This window comes from Bombina bombina, chromosome 10 (assembly GCF_027579735.1).
Source record: "Bombina bombina isolate aBomBom1 chromosome 10, aBomBom1.pri, whole genome shotgun sequence".
Classification (NCBI taxonomy): Eukaryota; Metazoa; Chordata; class Amphibia; order Anura; family Bombinatoridae; genus Bombina; species Bombina bombina.
In genome coordinates, this window is record NC_069508.1 from 137535409 (window position 1) to 137561800 (window position 26392).

General features: G+C 37.3%; 1 protein-coding gene across 1 annotated transcript in view; it reads left to right on the plus strand.

Annotated features, from left to right (window-relative positions):
* Window positions 1–2453: 2453 nt before the first annotated feature.
* Window positions 2454–26392, plus strand: part of ERICH3 (glutamate rich 3) — an 85863-nt gene continuing 61924 nt past the window's right edge. The window contains exon 1 of the mRNA XM_053693187.1: window positions 2454–2618. Within this exon, the coding sequence (XP_053549162.1) occupies window positions 2599–2618 (20 nt within the window). The 5' untranslated portion in view covers window positions 2454–2598. The remainder of the gene's footprint in view (window positions 2619–26392) is intronic.

Below are 26392 nucleotides of genomic sequence, written 5' to 3' on the forward strand. Positions count from 1 at the left end.
TCTCATATAATAGGTTCAATTTTGTATTTAGTTAGATAAATAGTTATACTAAGAAGTTATAAAATGCAAACATAGGTAAACATATTATAACGATTAGCATTCAACCTACTGCTTCAGTTTTATATAGATATAGTTCTAAGCAGCATTCCACATGAATAGAAATTAATCATAGGAAATGCACAAGACAGTATACATAAGGGATATATCTTCGACATATAGAACCGGTTGCATCTCTGAGGTTAGCCACTATCCCTCTATCTTGCTGTGAACTGCGGTTTTACTCAACCCCTATTCCTCTAAGAGTGAGGAAGAAAAAAAATCTCAGACATGAATCGCTCATTATTAAACTTAAACTAAAGATGTCTGCCTGATCGCCTAAGGGGGGAGCGATAATGAGCAGGCAGATGTTGAGACTTTATGAGCCTAAAGCATGATCCTGCAGGGGGGAGACATCGCTCATTTCTCTGGGTTGATATATTAAAGGGAGGGTAGGAGGGCATACTTAACATAAACATATGACATACCCATAAATTAATTAAACATTTCAGTATGCATTTGCAGTGTATATAACCTAAAGCTTTGCTGCATCCAGGTGAATTCTTTTGGCTGCATGCGCAGCCAATTGCGCTACCAACATTCCTTTGAGGATGCATGCGCAACTGCCGACGGCGACGGACGCGTTACAATTATAGTATAGATATATATATATATATATATATATACACGTCTGACTTTTGGACTATATTATAATAATAGGAGTTTCTGCTCTATGGCAGCAGTGTTTGCAACTCTGTATAACTTTGCAACAGACATTGTTGCAAACACTGCTGCTGACTGCTGCTGACATTCATATCTGAAATTGATTAAAGTTGGTTATAAAAAAAACAAATGGCTGATTTCTATTTGAAGCATAGCACATCACATATCTGCAAATAATCCGCTCAAATACAGATGGCTTTAAAGATTAAATTTGGGAATTCATGATGCATTTCCTGCACCAACTGACTTTCTACATTTTGGACTTAAAAACAACTATAGCAACAGTTTAGTGAGTATATTTTCTATGTACATCTTTAAAAACAAAAATTAGGTCAAATTTTGTGACTAAGGCCCTGATATTCAAAGGTTCTCCAGCTTGGAGAGAAATTGCAGTTTAGACTTCACAGGGGATGAATGAACTCACTGAATATTCAAAAGAAAAAGGGTGGAACTCTCCAGCACGCGATATAGCTCTCATTTCTATATAAGGAGAGACAGCCCAGTGCAATACAGTACTGTGTGATATGAGAGTTTTGTTACAATTACACTTTGTGCTTTGTATTTTAGATTACTTTACATTTTAGATTGGTTCCTTTCAGTAGTATAGCATTTAAGCTTTCCACTTTCTTATTTAGATATGAATACATTTAGATTTAGCTCTAGCTGTGATTTTACAAATTCTAATTATGTTTTAAAAGTTTCTGTTACTTTAACAAATTAGATCATACTTTGTATATTTCTGTGTAGCTTTTAACAGTTTCAGGGCTAGATTACAAGTGGATGGGCTAAATATCGCTTGCATGCAAGCGATATTTGAGCTCCACTTTGTAATACCAGCGCTGTATTGCTGTGAGAACACACAATTCTAAAAGACCACAATGTAAAGGCACTTTTCAGTGTCGTTTTTTTTCTAACACCCCACTCCTACTAACTTTAAAGTGCCAAAACTGCCTAGTGCAGTTTTTTTTTTTAATTTAAAAAAAAATGCTAAATTTTCTTTTTAATAAAAAACTACAATGCTCTCTATTTTAAGGGCATTTGGGGGACTTTTAGAAAATTAACCAGCGTTCTAATCTCTGCATTATTTTTGGAGTGCTAGTTGCGACTGCGAGGTCACGGTAGCAATAACCAGTCACCTGTAATGGCTGGTTAATTATTGCGCTCTTGCAAACAGACAAATTTGTGACCACAAACCCAAACTAATATTATTATTATTTTTTACTTAAAGTTAATAGTTTATGCAAATTATAAATATATATATATATAAAGAAAAAAATAATATATATCTTAAAAAAAAAAAATAGATAATGTAAAATTAAAATAAACTCTGCATAGTTTAATTTCACAAAATCAAATTTTTAAATCCAACTTTTTGCTCTGCTTGGTAAGATATTCTTTTTACACTATCTGCAGTTGTTTTGCAAATTCTATCAGTTTACTGTGTTGTAAAAGTGGAATGTTGTCTATGACTACAGCAGCTCCTAGGGAACAGCAGCATATCAATGACAGCACTTATCGGCAGCTAACCCCACCTTCTTCTTGCTGATAGGGTAGAGAAACAATGAGGGAGGAATAGGTTTCTTTTTCAACAGGATTGGCCTTTTAAAAGCATAACCCACTTCAGCAAGGCATCATCATGTGTCTCACCCTAGCAACCAGCAATGTCATTACTTAAGCAGCTGGGTGAGGTACTGCATTGCTGCTTGTAGCCTGAGCTGGAAATAATTTGCTTGTGCAGGATAAATAAAGCATTTTTTTTCTACCATTATTTTTCATGCAAACTGTGTCATTCAGTAAAGTACATTTCTTCTCTACAAGCTAAAGAGAAATTCTGCAAAAATGAGTCATCTTTATGCTGGGTAAGTACAAGTAGAAGTTTTATATATGCATAAATAATGTAAAGGGGTTTTGTTTTCTTTCTTTGTTTACCATATTATTATTCATAGATACATCTAAAATATATAGGTGCTTGATGACTTCATAACATATTAATATAAAGTGCTGTTATTCCAATTAAACAGAGGTTTGTAACTGAATATGTTTCACTTGGTATTCCTTATATATATACCCATCACTATTATTGGGTTATGTGGTTTAATTCACTTTATGTTGTGCTTTAACCTGTATGTGGTTTTGGAATTTTGCTTTTAAGGCTTAAATTAAAAAAATATATATTTTGATCCTGAGTTATTCTGCTAGTTCCCAGTATCTTTCATTAAAAAGGAAAGGTTGTTAATTGTCTCAAACTGGTTTAAAAGCTCAGTTCTCAATATTTTGTTAAAATATAATAAATAGTTCTAAAAAGTTTTTTTATGTGACTCACAAAAAAGATCCATGTTTAGGCCTTTGGTCAAATTTATTTTTTAGACATAAGAAATACAGATAGATAGATAGATAGATAGATAGAAAGATTATTAGATTAGTGTTTAATATCTATCTATATATATATATAAATCATAGCCTATCTAAAGCTTCAGTTGAGACTTACTTTGCTTCTATGCAGTGGTATATTTAGGTTTTGTGCTGCCCTAGGCACTCAAAATTCCGCTGCCCTGAACCCTTTCCACCCCAATGTTTTAGGCCTTTTTTTGTCCATAATAGTTTTTGGTCAGGGAGTGAACTTTTTTTTATGGCATTTCCAAAATAATGTTGACACACACAGACACATACACAGAGTTTTACACATGCACACACACAGACACATATACACATACATTTTCAATAACATAGACAGACGCACACATCAATATATTGCTGTAATATATATATATATATATATATATATATATATATATATATATATATATATATATATATAGCAACGAGTAGTGAAGAGTCCAAACGGATGGGATCCGTGTCCAGAGAAACCTCACAAAGCAGGCACAACAGGAATTTGAAATCCGTTTTAATGTGTACAAAAAAACAAACGTTTCAGCCCTCACATGAGCTTTTGTCAATGGTAGTCAGAAGCCAGGACGGACATAACACACAATACTACCCTCCACCTCTAAATACCCACCTCCCCTTTGTCTCAACCAATCAGAACGCCCAAGCGGCACACACCCACATGTAACGTGCGGCCGAGACAGCTGCAAAGGAAGCGCCGTAAGGATGCGTCACACAAGTACGGGTCTGTCGGCTCCACCCATAATGTGACACGCACTAATGAAATAACTAATCGCCACAGCACACAGCCATGTGTTGCGATCGGGCACGAAGGATGTGGGCGGTGCCTCAAGCTGCAAACACTGACAGGATATAAATAATGCAACATACGTCTCGGCCGCACGTTACATGTGGGTGTGTGACGCTTGGGCGTTCTGATTGGTTGAGACATAGGGGAGGTGGGTATTTGAGGTGGAGGGTAGTATTGTGTGTTATGTCCGTCCTGGCTTCTTTTTTTTGTACACATTAAAACGGATTTCAAATTCCTGTTGTGCCTGCTTTGTGAGGTTTCTCTGGACACGGATCACATCCGTTTGGACTCTTCACTACTCGTTGCTGCATGTGTTTATGGCAGTGCACCAGGTGATTGCTGAAGTGAAGCGTGCCGTTTCCACACCGATTCTTGTCTATATATATATATATATATATATATATATATATATAAAACCCCACAGATATTCTAAATACAATACTAAGTGCTGAACGCTAACAGAACTCAAGGCAATAGCTAGCTGAATAAAAAAAAAAAGGTTTAAAGCTACTCCTAAACTGTAAGCTCCATTGACAGTCTCTTATTATACCCCCCTAGAATGTAAGCTCTCTTTAGGCACAATCTCACATTATATACCTGTATAATACTTCTAAAAAAACTGTAAGTTTCTTACAAATCTAGCCACAAGAAAAGTGCTGCCCCCTCTCCAATCTGCTGCTGTCCCAGGCAACTGCCTTGTTTGCCTAGGCCAAAATACGTCCCTGCTTCTATGTAATATGGATCCTAGAGGGAAATGAGTGACAGGCACAATTATGTGAAACATTGTTACTGATAGCTATACGTTCATCTGTCTGTCTGTCTGTCTGTCTCATTTAGCTATTTAGAACTTGAATCAGACTGGCCTTGCTTCTTAGTACTTAGGAGCATAGTGGGAAAGCAGAAGGGGGAACTAAAAGATAGTGCACAATGTAAATAAGATCATTTATGGATTATGCTAATGATTTTGCATAAAAACACAGTTTATAGCACTATTTATTAAACATTAATATTTTTGCACAAATAAAGTTACATTAAAGGAGTGCATTTTTATTTTAAATCTAGCAGGAAGTGCATGTCTGTGTACAACTGGACCCTAGGAGATACTCACTCACTGGCCTCCATTTATTAAACGCTGAGTGGACATGATTCGCTTCTATGAATCATGCCCGCTGACAGAAAATCAGCTGCTATGGATCAGATCAGTATGATTTCAATCCGCCATATTTTAGGTAGTGGACAGGTTAAGGAGCAACGGTCAAGATTCATATTTAGATTATATTCAGAACGGGCATTTGTGAAATATGGAAATGCGAAAAACATGATCACAAATACTTATTCTCAATATAATGTAAATATGAATATTGAGAATGCGCAATCACAATCTTCACGCCTAAGGACACAATAGAAGATTGGTACAATCACGTTTACGGTTTACATACATATTGTGAAATATTGAAATTGTGATCACAAATACTTATTCTCAATATTATGTAAATATGACTATTGAGAATGCGCAATCACAATCTTCACGCCTAAGGACACAATAGAAGATTGGTACAATCACGTTTACGATTTACATACATATTGTAATCTTGGGAGTAACCTGTATTTTAATGGGGAAACATTGTCATGGGCTTCTTATATTCAGAGCACTGTCCTCCATCTTAGCTATCTATTTTCAGCCATATTAGTCTCACCTGCTTTTCAGTGGCGATATTTCGCAGTGTGACAAATCTAGTGAATGTACAGTGAAACTTGAAGTGCTACTACACAGAAAGTATTTTTTCTTCACAAACACACATTTTGTGTAAAAACGCTTTAAAGACAGCCCCCCCCCCCCACGTTGCCTATATCGTAGTTCAGTGGCGATGTCGACAGATTTTTGCTTAACTTGCAATCCCCATTATATCCTATGAGAGACACATCACCACTCATCAGCACAGCAAGGTTCAGCCCATGTTTTTTGGACTATATTGACAGACAGACAAACTGCGAGCCTGGCAAACCCAAACAGGCAATTTCTCATCGGTCTGTGGGGCCTGAATGAGAAAGCTGAAAGGGTATATTTGTGACTGGGGTAAGGAGCCTGTCTTTCAGATGAGTTCAGTTTGTATAAATATGAAGCTGAATGACAAGTTTTTCCAGAGCTGAGAGCCTAGGATTTGTGTCTGCCAATCCTTTTTATTTTATACAACAACCTAGGTCTGATGCACACATTGTTACATGATCATAATCATCTTGTTTGGTGTTATAGGTGAAATATGGTACTGTGCAATCTATTAAAATACAGAAAGTATACTTAGTCAAACTGATACATTTAAAGGGACGTTAAAAGTGCCAAAAATACTCTAATGGGTTAAACTCTCTAAATAATTTTCATTTTTTGTCTAATGCTTGCATATAACTATGTATTTAACTCTTGCAAAGGGTTTAAACACATAGCTAAAGTCAGCTTCTGAGCAACAATGAACTATCGGAACCTAGCTGAACACATCTGGTGAGCCAATAGCATGAAGCAAAGGTGTGTAACCACCAATCACCAACTAGCTTCCAGCAGTAAACCTATCTAGGTATGTTTTTTTTAACAAAAGATACCAGGAGAACTAAGTACATTTGATAAACAAAGTAATAGAAAAGTCTCTTAAAACTGCATGCTCTATCTGATTCATGGATGTTTAAGTTTATGAGCTAACTGACTTCAGATGCAAACATTGATAACCACTTAGGTTCTCCCTTCACATATTTTGAAGTAATTGAGCTCTAAATAAAAATGAAAATCTGTACTCACAGAATAATGTTTTGTCATGTACAGATCCTACCTGATTTAAAATAAAAGCTCCAATTGAGCTTAACACAATCCCATTAAAAGGTGAGCCATTTAACAGCAGCTATCATATCCCTGAATTCTGTTTCTAGCCAGAAATGTATCTAAACTATTTTTAAATGTTTCCAATGTATTGGCATTTACTACCTCCTTAGGCAACAAGTTCCACAATTTAATTGCTCTTACAGTGTTTTTTTTTTAAATGCTGGAGATTAAATCTTCTTTCCTCCAGCAATAAATGGTGACCTCTTTGTCACAAACAATTTAATTGGAATAAACAGAGTTTCCAACAACTCTATTTATGGGCCTTGAATATATTTATATAAAGTAATCATATCACCTCTCAAGCCCCTTTTTTCTAGAGAAAGCAGACACAGTTTGGCAAACCTTTCCTCATCATTTAAATTCTCCATTCCCCTTATTAGTTTTGTGGCCCTTCTCTGATTTTTTTCTAACTTTGCAATGTTTTCATCTGAGATAGGTCCCCAGAACTGCACTCCATACTCAAGGTGAGGTCTTACCAGGGATTTATATAGTGACATAATTATCCTTCCCTCCCATGCATCAATGCCTCCTTTTAATACATGACAGTATCTTATTAGCCTTAGAAGCCACTGTCCTCCATCATGCACCCATTTTTAGCTTGTTATCTATTACTACGCCCAAATCCCTTTCCGCCTCTCTTTTGCTAAGTCTAGACCACTTGAATAATAGGTTGCCTGCTTATTTTCTTTCATGTAATTAGCAAGAGTCCATGAGCTAGTGACGTATGGGATATACATTCCTACCAGGAGGGGCAAAGTTTCCCAAACCTCAAAATGCCTATAAATACACACCTCACCACACCCACAATTCAGTTTTACAAACTTTGCCTCCGATGGAGGTGGTGAAGTAAGTTTGTGCTAGATTCTACGTTGATATGCGCTCCGCAGCAAGTTGGAGCCCGGTTTTCCTCTCAGCGTGCAGTGAATGTCAGAGGGATGTGAGGAGAGTATTGCCTATTTGAATACAGTGATCTCCTTCTACGGGGTCTATTTCATAGGTTCTCTGTTATCGGTCGTAGAGATTCATCTCTTACCTCCCTTTTCAGATCGACGATATACTCTTATATATACCATTACCTCTGCTGATTCTCGTTTCAGTACTGGTTTGGCTTTCTACAAACATGTAGATGAGTGTCCTGGGGTAAGTAAATCTTATTTTCTGTGACACTCTAAGCTATGGTTGGGCACTTTATTTATAAAGTTCTAAATATATGTATTCAAACATTTATTTGCCTTGACTCAGAATGTTCAACTTTCCTTATTTTCAGACAGTCAGTTTCATATTTGGGATAATGCATTTGATTTAATCATTTTTTCTTACCTTCAAAAATTTGACTTTTCCCTGTGGGCTGTTAGGCTCGCGGGGGCTGAAAATGCTTCATTTTATTGCGTCATTCTTGGCGCGGACTTTTTTGGCGCAAAAAATTTGTTTCCGTTTCCGGCGTCATACGTGTCGCCGGAAGTTGCGTCATTTTTTGACGTTATTTTGCACCAAAAATGTCGGCGTTCCGGATGTGGCGCCATTTTGGCGCCAAAAAGCATTTAGGCGCCAAATAATGTGGGCGTTTTATTGCCGCGAAAAATATGGGCGTCGCTTTTGTCTCCACATTATTTTAGTCTCATTTTTCATTGCTTCTGGTTGCTAGAAGCTTGTTCTTTGGCATTTTTTCCCATTCCTGAAACTGTCATTTAAGGAATTTGATCAATTTTGCTTTATATATATATGTTGTTTTTTCTCTTACATATTGCAAGATGTCTCACGTTGCATCTGAGTCAGAAGATACTACAGGAAAATCGCTGTCTAGTGCTGGATCTACCAAAGCTAAGTGTATCTGCTGTAAACTTTTGGTAGCTATTCCTCCAGCTGTTGTTTGTATTGATTGTCATGACAAACTTGTTAAAGCAGATAATATTTCCTTTAGTAAAGTACCATTGCCTGTTGCAGTTCCTTCAACATCTAAGGTGCAGAATGTTCCTGATAATATAAGAGATTTTGTTTCTGAATCCATAAAGAAGGCTATGTCTGTTATTTCTCCTTCTAGTAAACGTAAAAAATCATTTAAAACTTCTCTCCCTACAGATGAATTTTTAAATGAACATCATCATTCTGATTCTGATGACTCTTCTGGTTCAGAGGATTCTGTCTCAGAGGTTGATGCTGATAAATCTTCATATTTATTTAAAATGGAATTTATTCGTTCTTTACTTAAAGAAGTACTAATTGCTTTAGAAATAGAGGATTCTGGTCCTCTTGATACTAATTCTAAACGTTTGGATAAGGTATTTAAAGCTACTGTGGTTATTCCAGAAGTTTTTCCTGTTCCTAATGCTATTTCTGCAGTAATTTCCAAAGAATGGGATAAATTGGGTAATTCATTTACTCCTTCTAAACGTTTTAAGCGATTATATCCTGTGCCGTCTGACAGATTAGAATTTTGGGACAAAATCCCTAAAGTTGATGGGGCTATTTCTACCCTTGCTAAACGTACTACTATTCCTACGTCAGATGGTACTTCGTTTAAGGATCCTTTAGATAGGAAAATTGAATCCTTTCTAAGAAAAGCTTATCTGTGTTCAGGTAATCTTCTTAGACCTGCTATATCTTTGGCTGATGTTGCTGCAGCTTCAACTTTCTGGTTGGAAACTTTAGCGCAACAAGTAACACATCATGATTCTCATGATATTATTATTCTTCTACAGCATGCTAATAATTTTATCTGTGATGCCATTTTTGATATTATCAGAGTTGATGTCAGGTTTATGTCTCTAGCTATTTTAGCTAGAAGAGCTTTATGGCTTAAAACTTGGAATGCTGATATGGCTTCTAAATCAACTTTACTTTCCATTTCTTTCCAGGGTAACAAATTATTTGGTTCTCAGTTGGATTCCATTATTTCAACTGTTACTGGTGGGAAAGGAACTTTTTTACCACAGGATAAAAAATCTAAAGGTAAAAGCAGGGCTAATAATCGTTTTCGTTCCTTTCGTTTCAACAAAGAACAAAAGCCTGATCCTTCATCCTCAGGAGCAGTTTCAGTTTGGAAACCATCTCCAGTCTGGAATAAATCCAAGCCAGCTAGAAAGGCAAAGCCTGCTTCTAAGTCCACATGAAGGTGCGGCCCTCATTCCAGCTCAGCTGGTAGGGGGCAGGTTACGTTTTTTCAAGGAAATTTGGATCAATTCTGTTCACAATCTTTGGATTCAGAGCATTGTTTCAGAAGGGTACAGAATTGGTTTCAAGATGAGACCTCCTGCAAAGAGATTTTTTCTTTCCCGTGTCCCAGTAAATCCAGTAAAAGCTCAAGCATTTCTGAAATGTGTTTCAGATCTAGAGTTGGCTGGAGTAATTTTACCAGTTCCAGTTTCGGAACAGGGGATGGGGTTTTATTCAAATCTCTTCATTGTACCAAAGAAGGAGAATTCCTTCAGACCAGTTCTGGATCTAAAAATATTGAATCGTTATGTAAGAATACCAACGTTCAAGATGGTAACTGTAAGGACTATCTTGCCTTTTGTTCAGCAAGGGAATTATATGTCCACAATAGATTTACAGGATGCATATCTGCATATTCCGATTCATCCAGATCATTATCAGTTCCTGAGATTCTCTTTTCTGGACAAGCATTACCAGTTTGTGGCTCTGCCGTTTGGCCTAGCTACAGCCCCAAGAATTTTTACAAAGGTTCTCGGTGCCCTTCTGTCTGTAATCAGAGAACAGGGTATTGTGGTATTTCCTTATTTGGACGATATCTTGGTACTTGCTCAGTCTTTACATTTAGCAGAATCTCATACGAATCGACTTGTGTTGTTTCTTCAAGATCATGGTTGGAGGATCAATTTACCAAAAAGTTCTTTGATTCCTCAGACAAGGGTAACCTTTCTGGGTTTCCAGATGGATTCAGTGTCCATGACTCTGTCTTTAACAGACAAGAGACGTCTAAAATTGATTGCAGCTTGTCGAAACCTTCAGTCACAATCATTCCCTTCGGTAGCCTTATGCATGGAAATTCTAGGTCTTATGACTGCTGCATCGGACGCGATCCCCTTTGCTCGTTTTCACATGCGACCTCTTCAGCTCTGTATGCTGAAGCAATGGTGCAAGGATTACACGAAGATATCTCAATTAATATCTTTAAAACCGATTGTTCGACACTCTCTAACATGGTGGACAGATCACCATCGTTTAATTCAGGGGGCTTCTTTTGTGCTTCCGACCTGGACTGTAATTTCAACAGATGCAAGTCTCACAGGTTGGGGAGCTGTGTGGGGATCTCTGACGGCACAAGGAGTTTGGGAATCTCAGGAGGTGAGATTACCGATCAATATTTTGGAACTCCGTGCAATTTTCAGAGCTCTTCAGTTTTGGCCTCTTCTGAAGAGAGAATCGTTCTTTTGTTTTCAGACAGACAATGTCACAACTGTGGCATACATCAATCATCAAGGAGGGACTCACAGTCCTCTGGCTATGAAAGAAGTATCTCGAATTTTGGTTTGGGCGGAATCCAGCTCCTGTCTAATCTCTGCGGTTCATATCCCAGGTATAGACAATTGGGAAGCGGATTATCTCAGTCGCCAAACGTTGCATCCGGGCGAATGGTCTCTTCACCCAGAGGTATTTCTTCAGATTGTTCAAATGTGGGAACTTCCAGAAATAGATCTGATGGCGTCCCATCTAAACAAGAAACTTCCCAGGTATCTGTCCAGATCCCGGGATCCTCAGGCGGAGGCAGTGGATGCATTATCACTTCCTTGGAAGTATCATCCTGCCTATATCTTTCCGCCTCTAGTTCTTCTTCCAAGAGTAATCTCCAAGATTCTGAAGGAATGCTCGTTTGTTCTGCTGGTAGCTCCGGCATGGCCTCACAGGTTTTGGTATGCGGATCTTGTCCGGATGGCCTCTTGCCAACCGTGGACTCTTCCGTTAAGACCAGACCTTCTGTCACAAGGTCCTTTTTTCCATCAGGATCTGAAATCCTTAAATTTAAAGGTATGGAGATTGAACGCTTGATTCTTGGTCAAAGAGGTTTCTCTGACTCTGTGATTAATACTATGTTACAGGCTCGTAAATCTGTATCTCGAGAGATATATTATAGAGTCTGGAAGACTTATATTTCTTGGTGTCTTTCTCATCATTTTTCTTGGCATTCTTTTAGAATACCGAGAATTTTACAGTTTCTTCAGGATGGTTTAGATAAGGGTTTGTCCGCAAGTTCTTTGAAAGGACAAATCTCTGCTCTTTCTGTTCTTTTTCACAGAAAGATTGCTATTCTTCCTGATATTCATTGTTTTGTACAAGCTTTGGTTCGTATAAAACCTGTTATTAAGTCAATTTCTCCTCCTTGGAGTTTGAATTTGGTTCTGGGAGCTCTTCAAGCTCCTCCGTTTGAACCTATGCATTCATTGGACATTAAATTACTTTCTTGGAAAGTTTTGTTCCTTTTGGCCATCTCTTCTGCCAGAAGAGTTTCTGAATTATCTGCTCTTTCTTGTGAGTCTCCTTTTCTGATTTTTCATCAGGATAAGGCGGTGTTGCGAACTTCTTTTGAATTTTTACCTAAAGTTGTGAATTCCAACAACATTAGTAGAGAAATTGTGGTTCCTTCATTATGTCCTAATCCTAAGAATTCTAAGGAGAAATCGTTGCATTCTTTGGATGTTGTTAGAGCTTTGAAATATTATGTTGAAGCTACGAAATCTTTCCGTAAGACTTCTAGTTTATTTGTTATCTTTTCCGGTTCTAGAAAAGGCCAGAAAGCTTCTGCCATTTCTTTGGCATCTTGGTTGAAATCTTTAATTCATCTTGCCTATGTTGAGTCGGGTAAAACTCCGCCTCAAAGAATTACAGCTCATTCTACTAGGTCAGTTTCTACTTCCTGGGCGTTTAGGAATGAAGCTTCGGTTGACCAGATTTGCAAAGCAGCAACTTGGTCCTCTTTGCATACTTTTACTAAATTCTACCATTTTGATGTATTTTCTTCTTCTGAAGCAGTTTTTGGTAGAAAAGTACTTCAGGCAGCGGTTTCAGTTTGAATCTTCTGCTTATGTTTTTCGTTAAACTTTATTTTTGGGTGTGGATTATTTTCAGCAGGAATTGGCTGTCTTTATTTTATCCCTCCCTCTCTAGTGACTCTTGTGTGGAAAGATCCACATCTTGGGTAGTCATTATCCCATACGTCACTAGCTCATGGACTCTTGCTAATTACATGAAAGAAAACATAATTTATGTAAGAACTTACCTGATAAATTAATTTCTTTCATATTAGCAAGAGTCCATGAGGCCCGCCCTTTTTTTGTGGTGGTTATGATTTTTGTATAAAGCACAATTATTCCAATTCCTTATTTTATATGCTTTCGCACTTTTTTATCACCCCACTTCTTGGCTATTCGTTAAACTGAATTGTGGGTGTGGTGAGGGGTGTATTTATAGGCATTTTGAGGTTTGGGAAACTTTGCCCCTCCTGGTAGGAATGTATATCCCATACGTCACTAGCTCATGGACTCTTGCTAATATGAAAGAAATTAATTTATCAGGTAAGTTCTTACATAAATTATGTTTTTACTTCCAAATGTAGAACCTTACATTTTTAAAGGGACACTGAACCCAAATTTTTTCTTTCATGATTCAGATAGAGCATGCAATTTTAAGCAACTTTCTAATTTACTCCTTTTATCAATTTTTCTTCATACTCTTGCTATCTTTATTTGGAAAGCAAGTATGTAACTTTAGCAGCTGACCCATTTTTGGTTCACAACCTGGATTGTGCTTGCTGATTGTTGGCTAAATGCACCCACCAATAAACAAGTGCTATCCAGGGTCTGAACCAAAAATTGTCTGACTCCTTGGCTTAGATGCCTTCTTTTATCAAATAAAGATGGCAAGAGAACGAAGAAAAATTTATAATAGAAGTAAATTAGAAAGTTGCTTAAAATTGCATGCTCTATCTGAATCATGAAAGAAAACATTTGGGTTTAGTATCCCTTTAAGTATTAAATCTAATTTTCCATTTTCCTGCCCAATCTTCCACTTTTTTAAATTCCCTTGTAAAGCAAGTTTCATCCTGTACTGACCTAATGACTTTACACAACTTTGTATCATCTACAAAAATAGAGATGTTGCTATTTAACCCTTTCTCCAATTCATTAATACAAATATTAAAAAGAACAGGGCCCAATACTAATCCCTGGGTGACTCAATTGGTTACCTTTGTCCAATCTGATTATGATCCATTTACTACTACTCGTTACTCCCTGTCTTTTATTATCCATGAGCTAACATTTTCAGCTATTCTCAATTCTTTCATTTGTACATTAATCATGTGGCACTGTATCAAAAGCCTTTGCAAAATCCAAGCATATCACGTCAACTAAATCTTTTTTATCTATATTTTTACTTCCTCATAGAATCTAATTAATTAGATTAGTTTGACATGATCTATTTCTCATAAAACCATTCTGATTTGAACTCATAATTTTGTTTACACAAATATACTCGTCAAAATAATCCCTTCTACTATCTTGCCCACTACTGATATCAGTCCAACTGGTGTATAGCTCCCTGGATCAGTCCTGCTTCCCTTTTTAAAATGTAGCAACACATCAGCTTTAGGCCAGTCTTGGGGTACTATGCTTGAGGATAAGGAGTCATGGTTTGGCTAAATTCTCTTAAAACTCTTGGGTGTATTTTATCTAAACCTGGAGATTTATTTACTTTAATATTATATATATTTTTTCTTATATCCTCTAGCGAAACCCATTGGTATGGGTTTGTATGTTTTAGCTTGCTTCAATGTATTTCTCTTTGGTTTCTACACTGAAGAAAATATCCGTTTTAGTACCTCAGTATTCTCCCTGTCACTGTTAATCATTCTACCCTTCTCACATTTCAATGTACCTATATTTTCATTTTTAGACTTTTTTGCCATTTATGTACTTAAAAAACCTTTTAGGGTTTCACTTAGAATCCTTTGCAATTAATCTTTCATTTTACATTTTGGCTAATTTGATTGCTTTTTTTGCATGCTTTATTATATTCCTTATATAGGGCCAGATTACGAGTGGAGCGGTAGCATGTGCTCGCATTTGCCCGTTAAAACTGCTAGATGTCATTTGCACTCAGAGATTCACCCTTGTTTAACTAGTTGAAAGTAAAAGGTTTGTGCTCTCGATTTTGCAAAGTTGCGGTAACAAATGGAAGTCCTGAACGCAAAATCCCATCCCCCCATAGACTTTAATGGAGCCGAAAAAGTTGAAGAAGAAAAAAAAAAAACTAACAAAATTGCGGTTATTTAAAAATGTAATATAAGATGATAATATTGCATATTTCCTAATCCAATGTTCTGCAGATAGCAGAAAATGTTCTATTTATTCTTAAATAGATATATAAATATATTTCTGATGGATTTTTGCATAAATATGTATATATATATATATATATATATATATATATATATATATATATCTACATGATTATACATAAGTACAGATATATTTAATAATATCTATTTAAAAATACATAGAACATATTTTGCTATTTGTAGGACATCGGAATATATAATATGTACAGTAAATACACAGTATAACACTTGATTAAATATGAATATTGCATAAATAAGATATTTCATGTTTTTATCTACTTAAATGCAAAGGGCTCCAATGCACTTACAGTATATATACTGTATATGTCTATATTTGTATACATATGTATGTATGTGTTTATATTTGTATAATTGTCTAAAAATACATATATACACATATATACAGTCATGGCCAAAAATATTGGCACCCTTGCATTTCTGTCAAATAATGCACCACATCACCCAGAAAATTTTTGCAATTACAAATGTTTAGGCATTCTCATGTTTATTTCTTTTGTTTGTATTGGTATAACACAAAAAAGTTGAGAGAAAAAGCCTAATCTGACACATTCCACGCAAAGCTCCAAAAATGGACTGGGCAAAATTATTGGCACCCTTAATTTAATATTTGGTAGCACACCCCTTGGAAAAAATAACTGAAATCAATTGCTTCCTGTAACCATTAATGAGTTTCTTACACCTCTCTGGAATTTTGGACCACTCTTCTTTCGCCAACTGCTCCAGGTCTCTCAGATTGGAAGGGTTCCTTTTCACAACTGCTGTTTTAAGATCTCTCCACAGGTTTTCTATGGGATTGAGACCTGTACTCATTGCTGGCCAGTTTAGTACTCTCCAGCGCTTTGTCTTAAACCATTTCTGGGTGCTTTTTGATGTGTCCTTTGGGTCATTGTCCTGCTGTAAGACCCATGACCTCTGACCGAAAGCCAACTTTTTGACACTGGGCCCTACATTGCACCACAGAATTCTTTGTAGTCTTCAGATGTTACAATGCCATGCACATCCAGTGCCTGAAGCAGCAAAGTAACCCCAAAACATCAGTGAACCTCCACCATATTTGACTGTAGGGACTGTATTCTTTTCTTTTAAAGCCTCATTTCTTTTTCTGAAAACAGTACATTCTCCCAAAAGGATTTTGGCTTCCTCAGGTACCTTTTGGCAAACTCCACTCTGTTTTTTTATGTTTCTGTGTCAGCAGTGTGGTCCTCCTGGGTCTCCTACTATAGTATCCCTTTTCATTCAGTTGGTGACGTATAGTGTGAGCTATCACATTTGTACCCTGTGCCTGAAGGTCAGCTTGAATTTGTCTGGAAGTTGATAGAGGTTCTTTATCCACCATTCTAACAATCCATTGCAATCTTTGATCAATTTTTCTGTTTCATCTACGTCCAGGGAGAATGGCTACAGTGCCATGGGCTGTACACTTCTTGACAATGTTGTGCACAGTGGACACAGGAACATTAAGATCTCTGAAGATGGATTTGTAACCTTGAAATTGTCCATGCTTTTCCACAATTTTTGTTCTCAAATCCTCGGACAATTCTTTGCTGCTCTTTCTCTTCTCCATGCTCAGTGTGGCACACAGAGACACACAACAGAAAGGTTGAGTAAATTTTTCACCATTTTAACTGGTTGCCGGTGTGATTTCTATATTGGCAGCACTTGTTTATTGATACAGGTAAGTTTAATTACAAATTGCAGGAGCATCACAAACTTGGAACGCAATTATTTCTTTAAATTTTGAGAAGGTGCCAATAATTTTGTCCAGTCCATTATTGGAGTTTTGCGTGGAATGTGTCAGATTTGGCTTTTCTTTCATGTAATTAGCAAGAGTCCATGAGCTAGTGACGTATGGAATATACATTCCTACCAGGAGGGGCAATGTTTCCCAAACCTCAAAATGCCTATAAATACACCCCTCACCACACCCACGAATCAGTTTTACAAACTTTGCCTCCTATGGAGGTGGTGAAGTAAGTTTGTGCTAGATTCTACGTTGATATGCGCTCCGCAGCAGGTTGGAGCCCGGTTTTCCTCTCAGCGTGCAGTGAATTTCAGAGGGATGTGAAGAGAGTATTGCCTATTTGAATTCAATGATCTCCTTCTACGGGGTCTATTTCATAGGTTCTCTGTTATCGGTCGTAGAGATTCATCTCTTACCTCCCTTTTCAGATCGACGATATACTCTTATATATACCATTACCTCTGCTGATTCTCGTTTCAGTACTGGTTTGGCTTTCTACTTCATGTAGATGAGTGTCCTGGGGTAAGTAAGTCTTATTTTTGTGACACTCTAAGCTATGGTTGGGCACTTTTTATAAAGTTCTAAATATATGTGTTTAAACATTTATTTGCCTTGATTCAGGATGTTCAACGTTCCTTATTTCAGACAGTCAGTTTCATATTTGGGATAATGCATATGAATAAATCAATTTTTTTCTTACCTTAAAATTTGACTTTTTTTCCCTGTGGGCTGTTAGGCTCGCGGGGGCTGAAAATGCTTCATTTTATTGCGTCATTCTTGGCGCAGACTTTTTTGGCGCAAAAAAATTTTTTCTTTGTTTCCGGCGTCATACGTGTCACCGGAAGTTGCATCATTTTTTTGACGTTTTTTTGCGCCAAAAGTGTCGGCGTTACCAGATGTGGCGTCATTTTTGTCGCCAAAAGCATTTAGGCGCCAAATAATGTGGGTGTCTTTTTTGGCGCTAAAAATTATGGGCGTCACTATTGTCTCCACATTATTTAAGTCTCATTGTTTATTGCTTCTGGTTGCTAGAAGCTTGTTCACTGGCTTTTTTTTCCCATTCCTGAAACTGTCATTTAAGGAATTTGATCAATTTTGCTTTATATGTTGTTTTTTCTATTACATATTGCAAGATGTCCCAGATTGACCCTGAGTCAGAAGATACTTCTGGAAAATCGCTGCCTGGTGCTGGATCTACCAAAGTTAAGTGTATTTGCTGTAAACTTGTGCTATCTGTTCCTCCAGCTGTTGTTTGTAATGAATGTCATGACAAACTTGTTAATGCAGATAATATTTCCTTTAGTAATGTTACATTACCTGTTGTTGTTCCATCAACATCTAATGCTCAGAGTGTTCCTGTTAACATAAGAGATTTTGTTTCTAAATCCATTAAGAAGGCTATGTCTGTTATTCCTCCTTCTAGTAAACGTAAAAGGTCCTTTAAAACTTCTCATTTTTCAGATGAATTTTTAAATGAACATCATCATTCTGATTCTGATAATGATTCCTCTGGTTCAGAGGATTCTGGTTCAGAGGTTGATGCTGATAAATCTTCATATTTGTTCAAAATGGAATTTATTTGTTCTTTACTTAAAGAGGTCTTAATTGCATTAGAAATAGAGGATTCTGGTCCTCTTGATACTAAATCTAAACGTTTAAATAAGGTTTTTAAATCTCCTGTAGTTATTCCAGAAGTTTTTCCTGTCCCTGATGCTATTTCTGAAGTAATCTCCAGGGAATGGAATAATTTGGGTAATTCATTTACTCCTTCTAAACGTTTTAAGCAATTATATCCTGTGCCATCTGACAGATTAGAGTTTTGGGACAAAATCCCTAAGGTTGATGGGGCTATCTCTACTCTTGCTAAACGTACTACTATTCCTACGGCAGATAGTACTTCCTTTAAAGATCCTTTAGATAGGAAAATTGAATCCTTTCTAAGAAAAGCTTACCTATGTTCAGGTAATCTTCTTAGACCTGCTATATCTTTAGCGGATGTTGCTGCAGCTTCAACTTTTTGGTTAGAAGCTTTAGCGCAACAAGTAACAGATCATAATTCTCATAGCATTGTTAATCTTCTTCAACATGCTAATAATTTTATTTGTGATGCCATCTTTGATATCATTAGGGTTGATGTCAGGTATATGTCTCTAGCTATTTTAGCTAGAAGAGCTTTATGGCTTAAAACTTGGAATGCTGATATGTCTTCTAAGTCAACTTTACTTTCCCTTTCTTTCCAGGGTAATAAATTATTTGGTTCACAGTTGGATTCTATTATCTCAACTGTTACTGGAGGAAAAGGAACTTTTTTACCACAGGATAGAAAATCTAAAGGTAAATTTAGGTCTAATAATCGTTTTCGTTCCTTTCGTCACAATAAGGAACAAAAGCCTGATCCTTCATCCTCAGGAGCGGTATCAGTTTGGAAACCATCTCCAGTCTGGAATAAATCCAAGCCTTTTAGAAAACCAAAGCCTGCTCCCAAGTCCACATGAAGGTGCGGCCCTCGTTCCAGCCCAGCTGGTAGGGGGCAGATTACGATTTTTCAAAGAAATTTGGATCAATTCAATTCACAATCTTTGGATTCAGAACATTGTTTCAGAAGGGTACAGAATTGGCTTCAAGATAAGGCCTCCTGCAAGAAGATTTTTTCTTTCCCGTGTCCCAGTAAATCCAGCGAAGGCTCAAGCATTTCTGAAATGTGTTTCAGATCTAGAGTTGGCTGGAGTAATTTTACCAGTTCCAGTTCTGGAACAGGGGCTGGGGTTTTACTCAAATCTCTTCATTGTACCAAAGAAGGAGAATTCCTTCAGACCAGTTCTGGATTTAAAAATATTGAATCGTTATGTAAGGATACCAACATTCAAAATGGTAACTATAAGGACTATCCTGCCTTTTGTTCAGCAAGGGCATTATATGTCCACAATAGATTTACAGGATGCATATCTGCATATTCCGATTCATCCAGATCACTATCAGTTTCTGAGATTCTCTTTCCTAGACAAGCATTACCAGTTTGTGGCTCTGCCATTTGGCCTAGCAACAGCTCCAAGGATTTTTACAAAGGTTCTCGGTGCCCTTCTGTCTGTAATCAGAGAACAGGGTATTGTGGTATTTCCTTATTTGGACGATATCTTGGTACTTGCTCAGTCTTCACTTTTAGCAGAATCTCATACGAATCAACTTGTATCGTTTCTTCGAGAACATGGTTGGAGGATCAATTTACCAAAGAGTTCGTTGATTCCTCAGACAAGGGTAACCTTTTTAGGTTTCCAGATAGATTCAGTGTCCATGACTCTGTCGCTGACAGAAAAAAGACGTCTGAAATTGGTTTCAGCTTGTCGAAACCTTCAGTCTCAATCATTCCCTTCGGTAGCCTTATGCATGGAAATTCTAGGTCTTATGACTGCTGCATCGGACGCGATCCCCTTTGCTCGTTTTCACATGCGACCTCTTCAGCTTTGTATGCTGAACCAGTGGTGCAGGGATTACACAAAGATATCTCAATTGATATCTTTAAAACCGATTGTACGACACTCTCTGACGTGGTGGACAGATCACCATCGTTTAGTTCAGGGGGCTTCTTTTGTTCTTCCGACCTGGACTGTGATTTCAACAGATGCAAGTCTGACAGGTTGGGGAGCTGTTTGGGGGTCTCTGACAGCACAAGGGGTTTGGGAATCTCAGGAGGTGAGATTACCAATCAATATTTTGGAACTCCGTGCAATTTTCAGAGCTCTTCAGTCATGGCCTCTTCTAAAGAGAGAATCGTTCATTTGTTTTCAGACAGACAATGTCACAACTGTGGCATATATCAATCATCAAGGAGGGACTCACAGTCCTCTGGCTATGAAAGAAGTATCTCGAATACTAGTATGGGCGGAATCCAGCTCCTGTCTAATTTCTGCGGTTCATATCCCAGGTATAAACAATTGGGAAGCGGATTATCTCAGTCGCCAAACGTTACATCCGGGCGAATGGTCTCTTCACCCAGAGGTTTTTCTTCAGATTGTTCAAATGTGGGGACTTCCAGAAATAGATCTGATGGCTTCTCATCTAAACAAGAAACTTCCCAGGTATCTGTCCAGATCCAGGGATCCTCAGGCGGAAGCAGTGGATGCATTGTCACTTCCTTGGAAGTATCATCCTGCCTATATCTTTCCGCCTCTAGTTCTTCTTCCAAGAGTAATTTCCAAGATTCTGAAGGAATGCTCGTTTGTTCTGCTGGTGGCTCCAGCATGGCCTCACAGGTTTTGGTATGCGGATCTTGTCCGGATGGCCTCTTGCCAACCGTGGACTCTTCCGTTAAGACCAGACCTTCTGTCGCAAGGTCCTGTTTTCCATCAGGATCTCAAATCCTTAAATTTGAAGGTATGGAGATTGAACGCTTGATTCTTAGTCAAAGAGGTTTCTCTGACTCTGTGATTAATACTATGTTACAGGCTCGTAAATCTGTATCTAGGAAGATATATTATCGAGTCTGGAAGACTTACATTTCTTGGTGTCTTTCTCATCATTTTTCCTGGCATTCTTTTAGAATTCCGAGAATTTTACAGTTTCTTCAGGATGGTTTGGATAAAGGTTTGTCTGCAAGTTCCTTGAAAGGACAAATCTCTGCTCTTTCTGTTCTTTTTCACAGAAAGATTGCTAATCTTCCTGATACTCATTGTTTTGTACAAGCTTTGGTTCGTATAAAGCCTGTTATTAAGTCAATTTCTCCTCCTTGGAGTTTGAATTTGGTTCTGGGGGCTCTTCAAGCTCCTCCTTTTGAACCTATGCATTCACTGGACATTAAACTACTTTCTTGGAAAGTTTTGTTTCTTTTGGCCATCTCTTCTGCTAGAAGAGTTTCTGAATTATCTGCTCTTTCTTGTGAGTCTCCTTTTCTGATTTTTCATCAGGATAAGGCGGTGTTGCGAACTTCTATTAAATTTTTACCTAAGGTTGTGAATTCTAACAACATTAGTAGAGAAATTGTGGTTCCTTCATTGTGTCCTAATCCTAAGAATTCAAAGGAGAGATCTTTGCATTCTTTGGATGTAGTTAGAGCTTTGAAATATTATGTTGAAGCTACTAAGATTTTCCGAAAGACTTGTAGTCTATTTGTTATGTTTTCCGGTTCTAGGAAAGGTCAGAAGGCCTCTGCCATTTCTTTGGCATCTTGGTTGAAATCTTTAATTCATCATGCTTATGTTGAGTCGGGTACAACTCCGCCTCAAAGGATTACAGCTCATTCTACTAGGTCAGTTTCTACTTCCTGGGCATTTAGAAATGAAGCTTCGGTTGATCAGATTTGCAAAGCAGCAACTTGGTCTTCTTTGCATACTTTTACTAAATTCTACCATTTTTATGTATTTTCTTCTTCTGAAGCAGTTTTTGGTAGAAAAGTACTTCAGGCAGCTGTTTCAGTTTGATTCTTCTGCTTATAATTTCAGTTTTTTTCATTATAAGATTTAAATTTTATTTTGGGTGTGGATTATTTTCAGCGGAATTGGCTGTCTTTATTTTATCCCTCCCTCTCTAGTGACTCTTGCATGGAAGATCCACATCTTGGGTATTCATTATCCCATACGTCACTAGCTCATGGACTCTTGCTAATTACATGAAAGAAAACATAATTTATGTAAGAACTTACCTGATAAATTCCTTTCTTTCATATTAGCAAGAGTCCATGAGGCCCACCCTTTTTTGTGGTGATTATGATTTTTTTGTATAAAGCACATTTATTCCAATTCCTTATTTTTTATGCTTTCGCACTTTTGTCTTATCACCCCACTTCTTGGCTATGCGTTAAACTGATTTGTGGGTGTGGTGAGGGGTGTATTTATAGGCATTTTGAGGTTTGGGAAACTTTGCCCCTCCTGGTAGGAATGTATATCCCATACGTCACTAGCTCATGGACTCTTGCTAATATGAAAGAAATTAATTTATCAGGTAAGTTCTTACATAAATTATGTTTTTTTCTCTCCACTTTTTTGTGTCTTACCAATACAAACAAAAGAACTAAGGGCGAGATTACATATACTGTGCAGGCTTCAGCGCCGCCCGTAATTTCACCTCACACACCGGGCTATCACATATACGGCGCCAGCAGTTCATAAAGTGCTGTAAGTCGGATAAACTAGCGATGTCCATAAATGTGCGTAAATACAAATTTCTGGAGTCGCCAGTGACTTACCTACCTCACTTTACAAACTGCCGGCGCGCCTAAGAAAATAAAAAAAATTATCAAATCTCCCGTAAACGTCTAACCTGCTTTCCAAAAATAAACCCGTCACGTAAAAACCCCTATATCCGGAATTCCCATCACATTGCACCTAATAATAAATATATTAACCCCTAAACCGACAACCCCCCACATTGCAATATGCCTAATTAAACTATTAACTTCTAATCCGCCATTCACCCACATCGCGATCTACCTAGTAAAAATATTAACCCCTAATCCGCCATTAACCCACATCACAACAAACCTTATAAATCTATTAACCCCTAATCAGCCAAACCCACACAATGCAATAATCCTAAAAAAACTATTAACCCCCAAACCGCCAAACCCACATAACGCAATAATCCTAATAAAACTATTAACCCCTAATCCGCCAACCCCCCACAACGCAAGTACCCTAATTAACCTTTTAACCCCTAATCCGCCAAACCCCCACAACGCAAATAAATAATTTAATTACTAAGCGCCCTAACCTAACACCCATTAAATTAACCACAAATTACATTAAAAAATACTAAATTATAATTAAAATGAAAAATCCTAACAGTACTTAGAAAAATAAACCTAAGATTAAATTAAAATAAATTAATCTAAACTAACCAAAAATAGAAAAGTCTAACATTACAGAAAATAATAAACAAAGTTATCTAAAATAAAAAAAATAAACCTAATCCCTATGAAAAAAAGCCCCCCCAAATAAAAACACCCCTAATCTAATGCTAGACTACTAATAGCCCTTAAAAGGGCTTTTTGTAGGTCATTGCCCTATGTTAAACAGCTCTTTTGCAATTAAAAAAAAATTACTTAACACTAAAAAATTGCCTAACACTAAAATCCTAATTTGAACAGCCAATAGGATTTCAGTAGCTCTCATCCTATTGGCTGATTTGAATTTGAAGAATCAAATCAGCCAATAGGAATGTAAGGGACGCTATATTTAAACACGTACCTTGAATTCTCTATTCAGTGTACGTTGGCGATCGTACGAAGAGGATCCTCCACGCTCCATGGTTCTGCGGTCACCGGTCCTGCTCCGCGCTCATTTCTGCTCCGCGCCGGTTTATTAGGTTTATTGATATGTGGGTTAATGGTGAATTAGACGTTAATATACTTTATTAGTTATTGCGGTGGGGGATTGCGGTTTACAGGTAGATAGATATTGCGCATGTGTTAGGTGTTAGTTAATATTTACAGGAGTTATGGTGCGCACATTTTCAGCATAAGGCTTGCTGTGCCTGCCTATGTGTGGCGAGGTGAAAATGGGAGTAAAAATGACGTGCGATGGGTGAAATATATGCACCGCATTTATATGTGGTGCTGTATATGTGATACCAAAACTGTGTAAAAACCGGCATTGCCAGCTTTTGCGGGCAACGCTGCATATGTAACCTTGCCCTAAATATGAGAATGCCTAAACATTTGTAATTGCAACAATTTTCTGGGCGAAGTGGTGCATTGTCTGACAGAAATGCAAGGGTGCCAATATTTTTGGCCATGACTATATACATATATATATATATATATATATATATATATATACATGCATATACATATTTAGACATGTATATGTAGTATATGTATGTATCTCTATGTTAAAACCCTTTGCAGTTCTTTTTTTTCTAATACCCAAGATCTCATAACTTTTTAATGACATTTTTTAAAAAAATTATTTTTATTAGATATTATTATAAGTGTAGCTTTACATTTAAAATGTATTTTTGATGTGCTCTGTGACACTTTTTATTTGAGCGTAACAGTTAACCAGAGCTCTGAAGTTGTGGTAATCATCCTAGCGTAAATCGCTATGGCATTCGTTCATGTGTTCACATTTACTTTCAACTTGTAATACAAGCGGAATTTAACTTGCACGTAAACAGCTGCAAAACCCCAATATTGCTTGCGCACAAACAATAGTGATCCACTCATAGTATAGCCCATATTTGGAATGTTGAATGTGCACTTTTTTTTTAATAATTGAAATGCCATAATTTCTCAACACATTTTTATTTAACCTGATTGCCCTGGATTATTTTTTTTTACTTTTATGACCATGTTTTTTATGTGTTGTTGTGTATATTTGTTTAACAAAGTTGTAAATGTTATCCATTTTTATTTAAGAATACTTTGTCCCAATTTATGCTATTTAACAATTTCCTTAAAGAATTGAATTTTGTTTCTAAAAGGTCTTGGTTGAACCCTTGTAACACTGCTTATGGAAAATGATTTCATATGTGACCATGTTATGTTACTTAAATGTACTTTGACTTATATGTTTGATATTATTTCTGTATTGTCTGAAAACACTAAATCCTATATAGCTTTATTCTTAGTTATCTTTGAGAACATTTAAAAATCTATCTCCCTTAGCTGTATTGTTAGCTTCATTGACCCAGTTTATTTTGGGGTAGTTAAAATGGTCTGTATGTTCTATTATGTTTGGACTGACCCTTGTAGTGTCTTGCAACCCCCCCCCCCCCTTTCTTAATTTAAAAGATTTTCTAAACGTGCTACCATCCTCTCCCCTGACAAACCTGCACCAATGTCATTCAGGTGCAATCCATCCTTACTGTACAAATTGTACCCCAGGGAAATGTCAGCCCACTACTCTAAAAAGTCAAACCCCTCATTTTTACACCATGTTTTTAACCAGGAATTGTCTGCCCTTAACTCCTTTCTTAGTGGCACTGGTAATATCTCAGAAAGTACTACCTTGGAGGTCTTTGCTTTAAGCTTGCTACCGAATTCCCTGAAGTCATTTTTTAGGACACTCCATCTCCCGCTGACTCTTATTAGTGCCAATATGCACCATGACTCTCTAACAATGTGTCAATAGGCCTAACACGAGCCACTGGAAGCCAGCAAACTGTTCTATTTAAGGGATCTGTATGACAAATTACCCTATCAACCTTCCTAATGATAGAGTCTCCTACAACCAACATCTGTCTCAGGCCCAGACTTGCATGCTCATCTTCCATGACTGAAGGGCTGTACACTATATTAGGCAGAACAGCCCTCTTTGACATTGCCACCACTGAACCAATATCCCCAACATCTTCACCCAATCTGTCAAATCTATTGGGGTGTACAAGCTCAGAACTGGACTGTCTCTTCTGCTTACTCCCGCTTACCCTTCTAAATGTGTCCCAGCTACTTACCTTAGTCTCCCAGTCTGAACCTCCTCCATTCCCACTGCTAGAATTTTTAATGCCTTGTGGCTAGTGAGC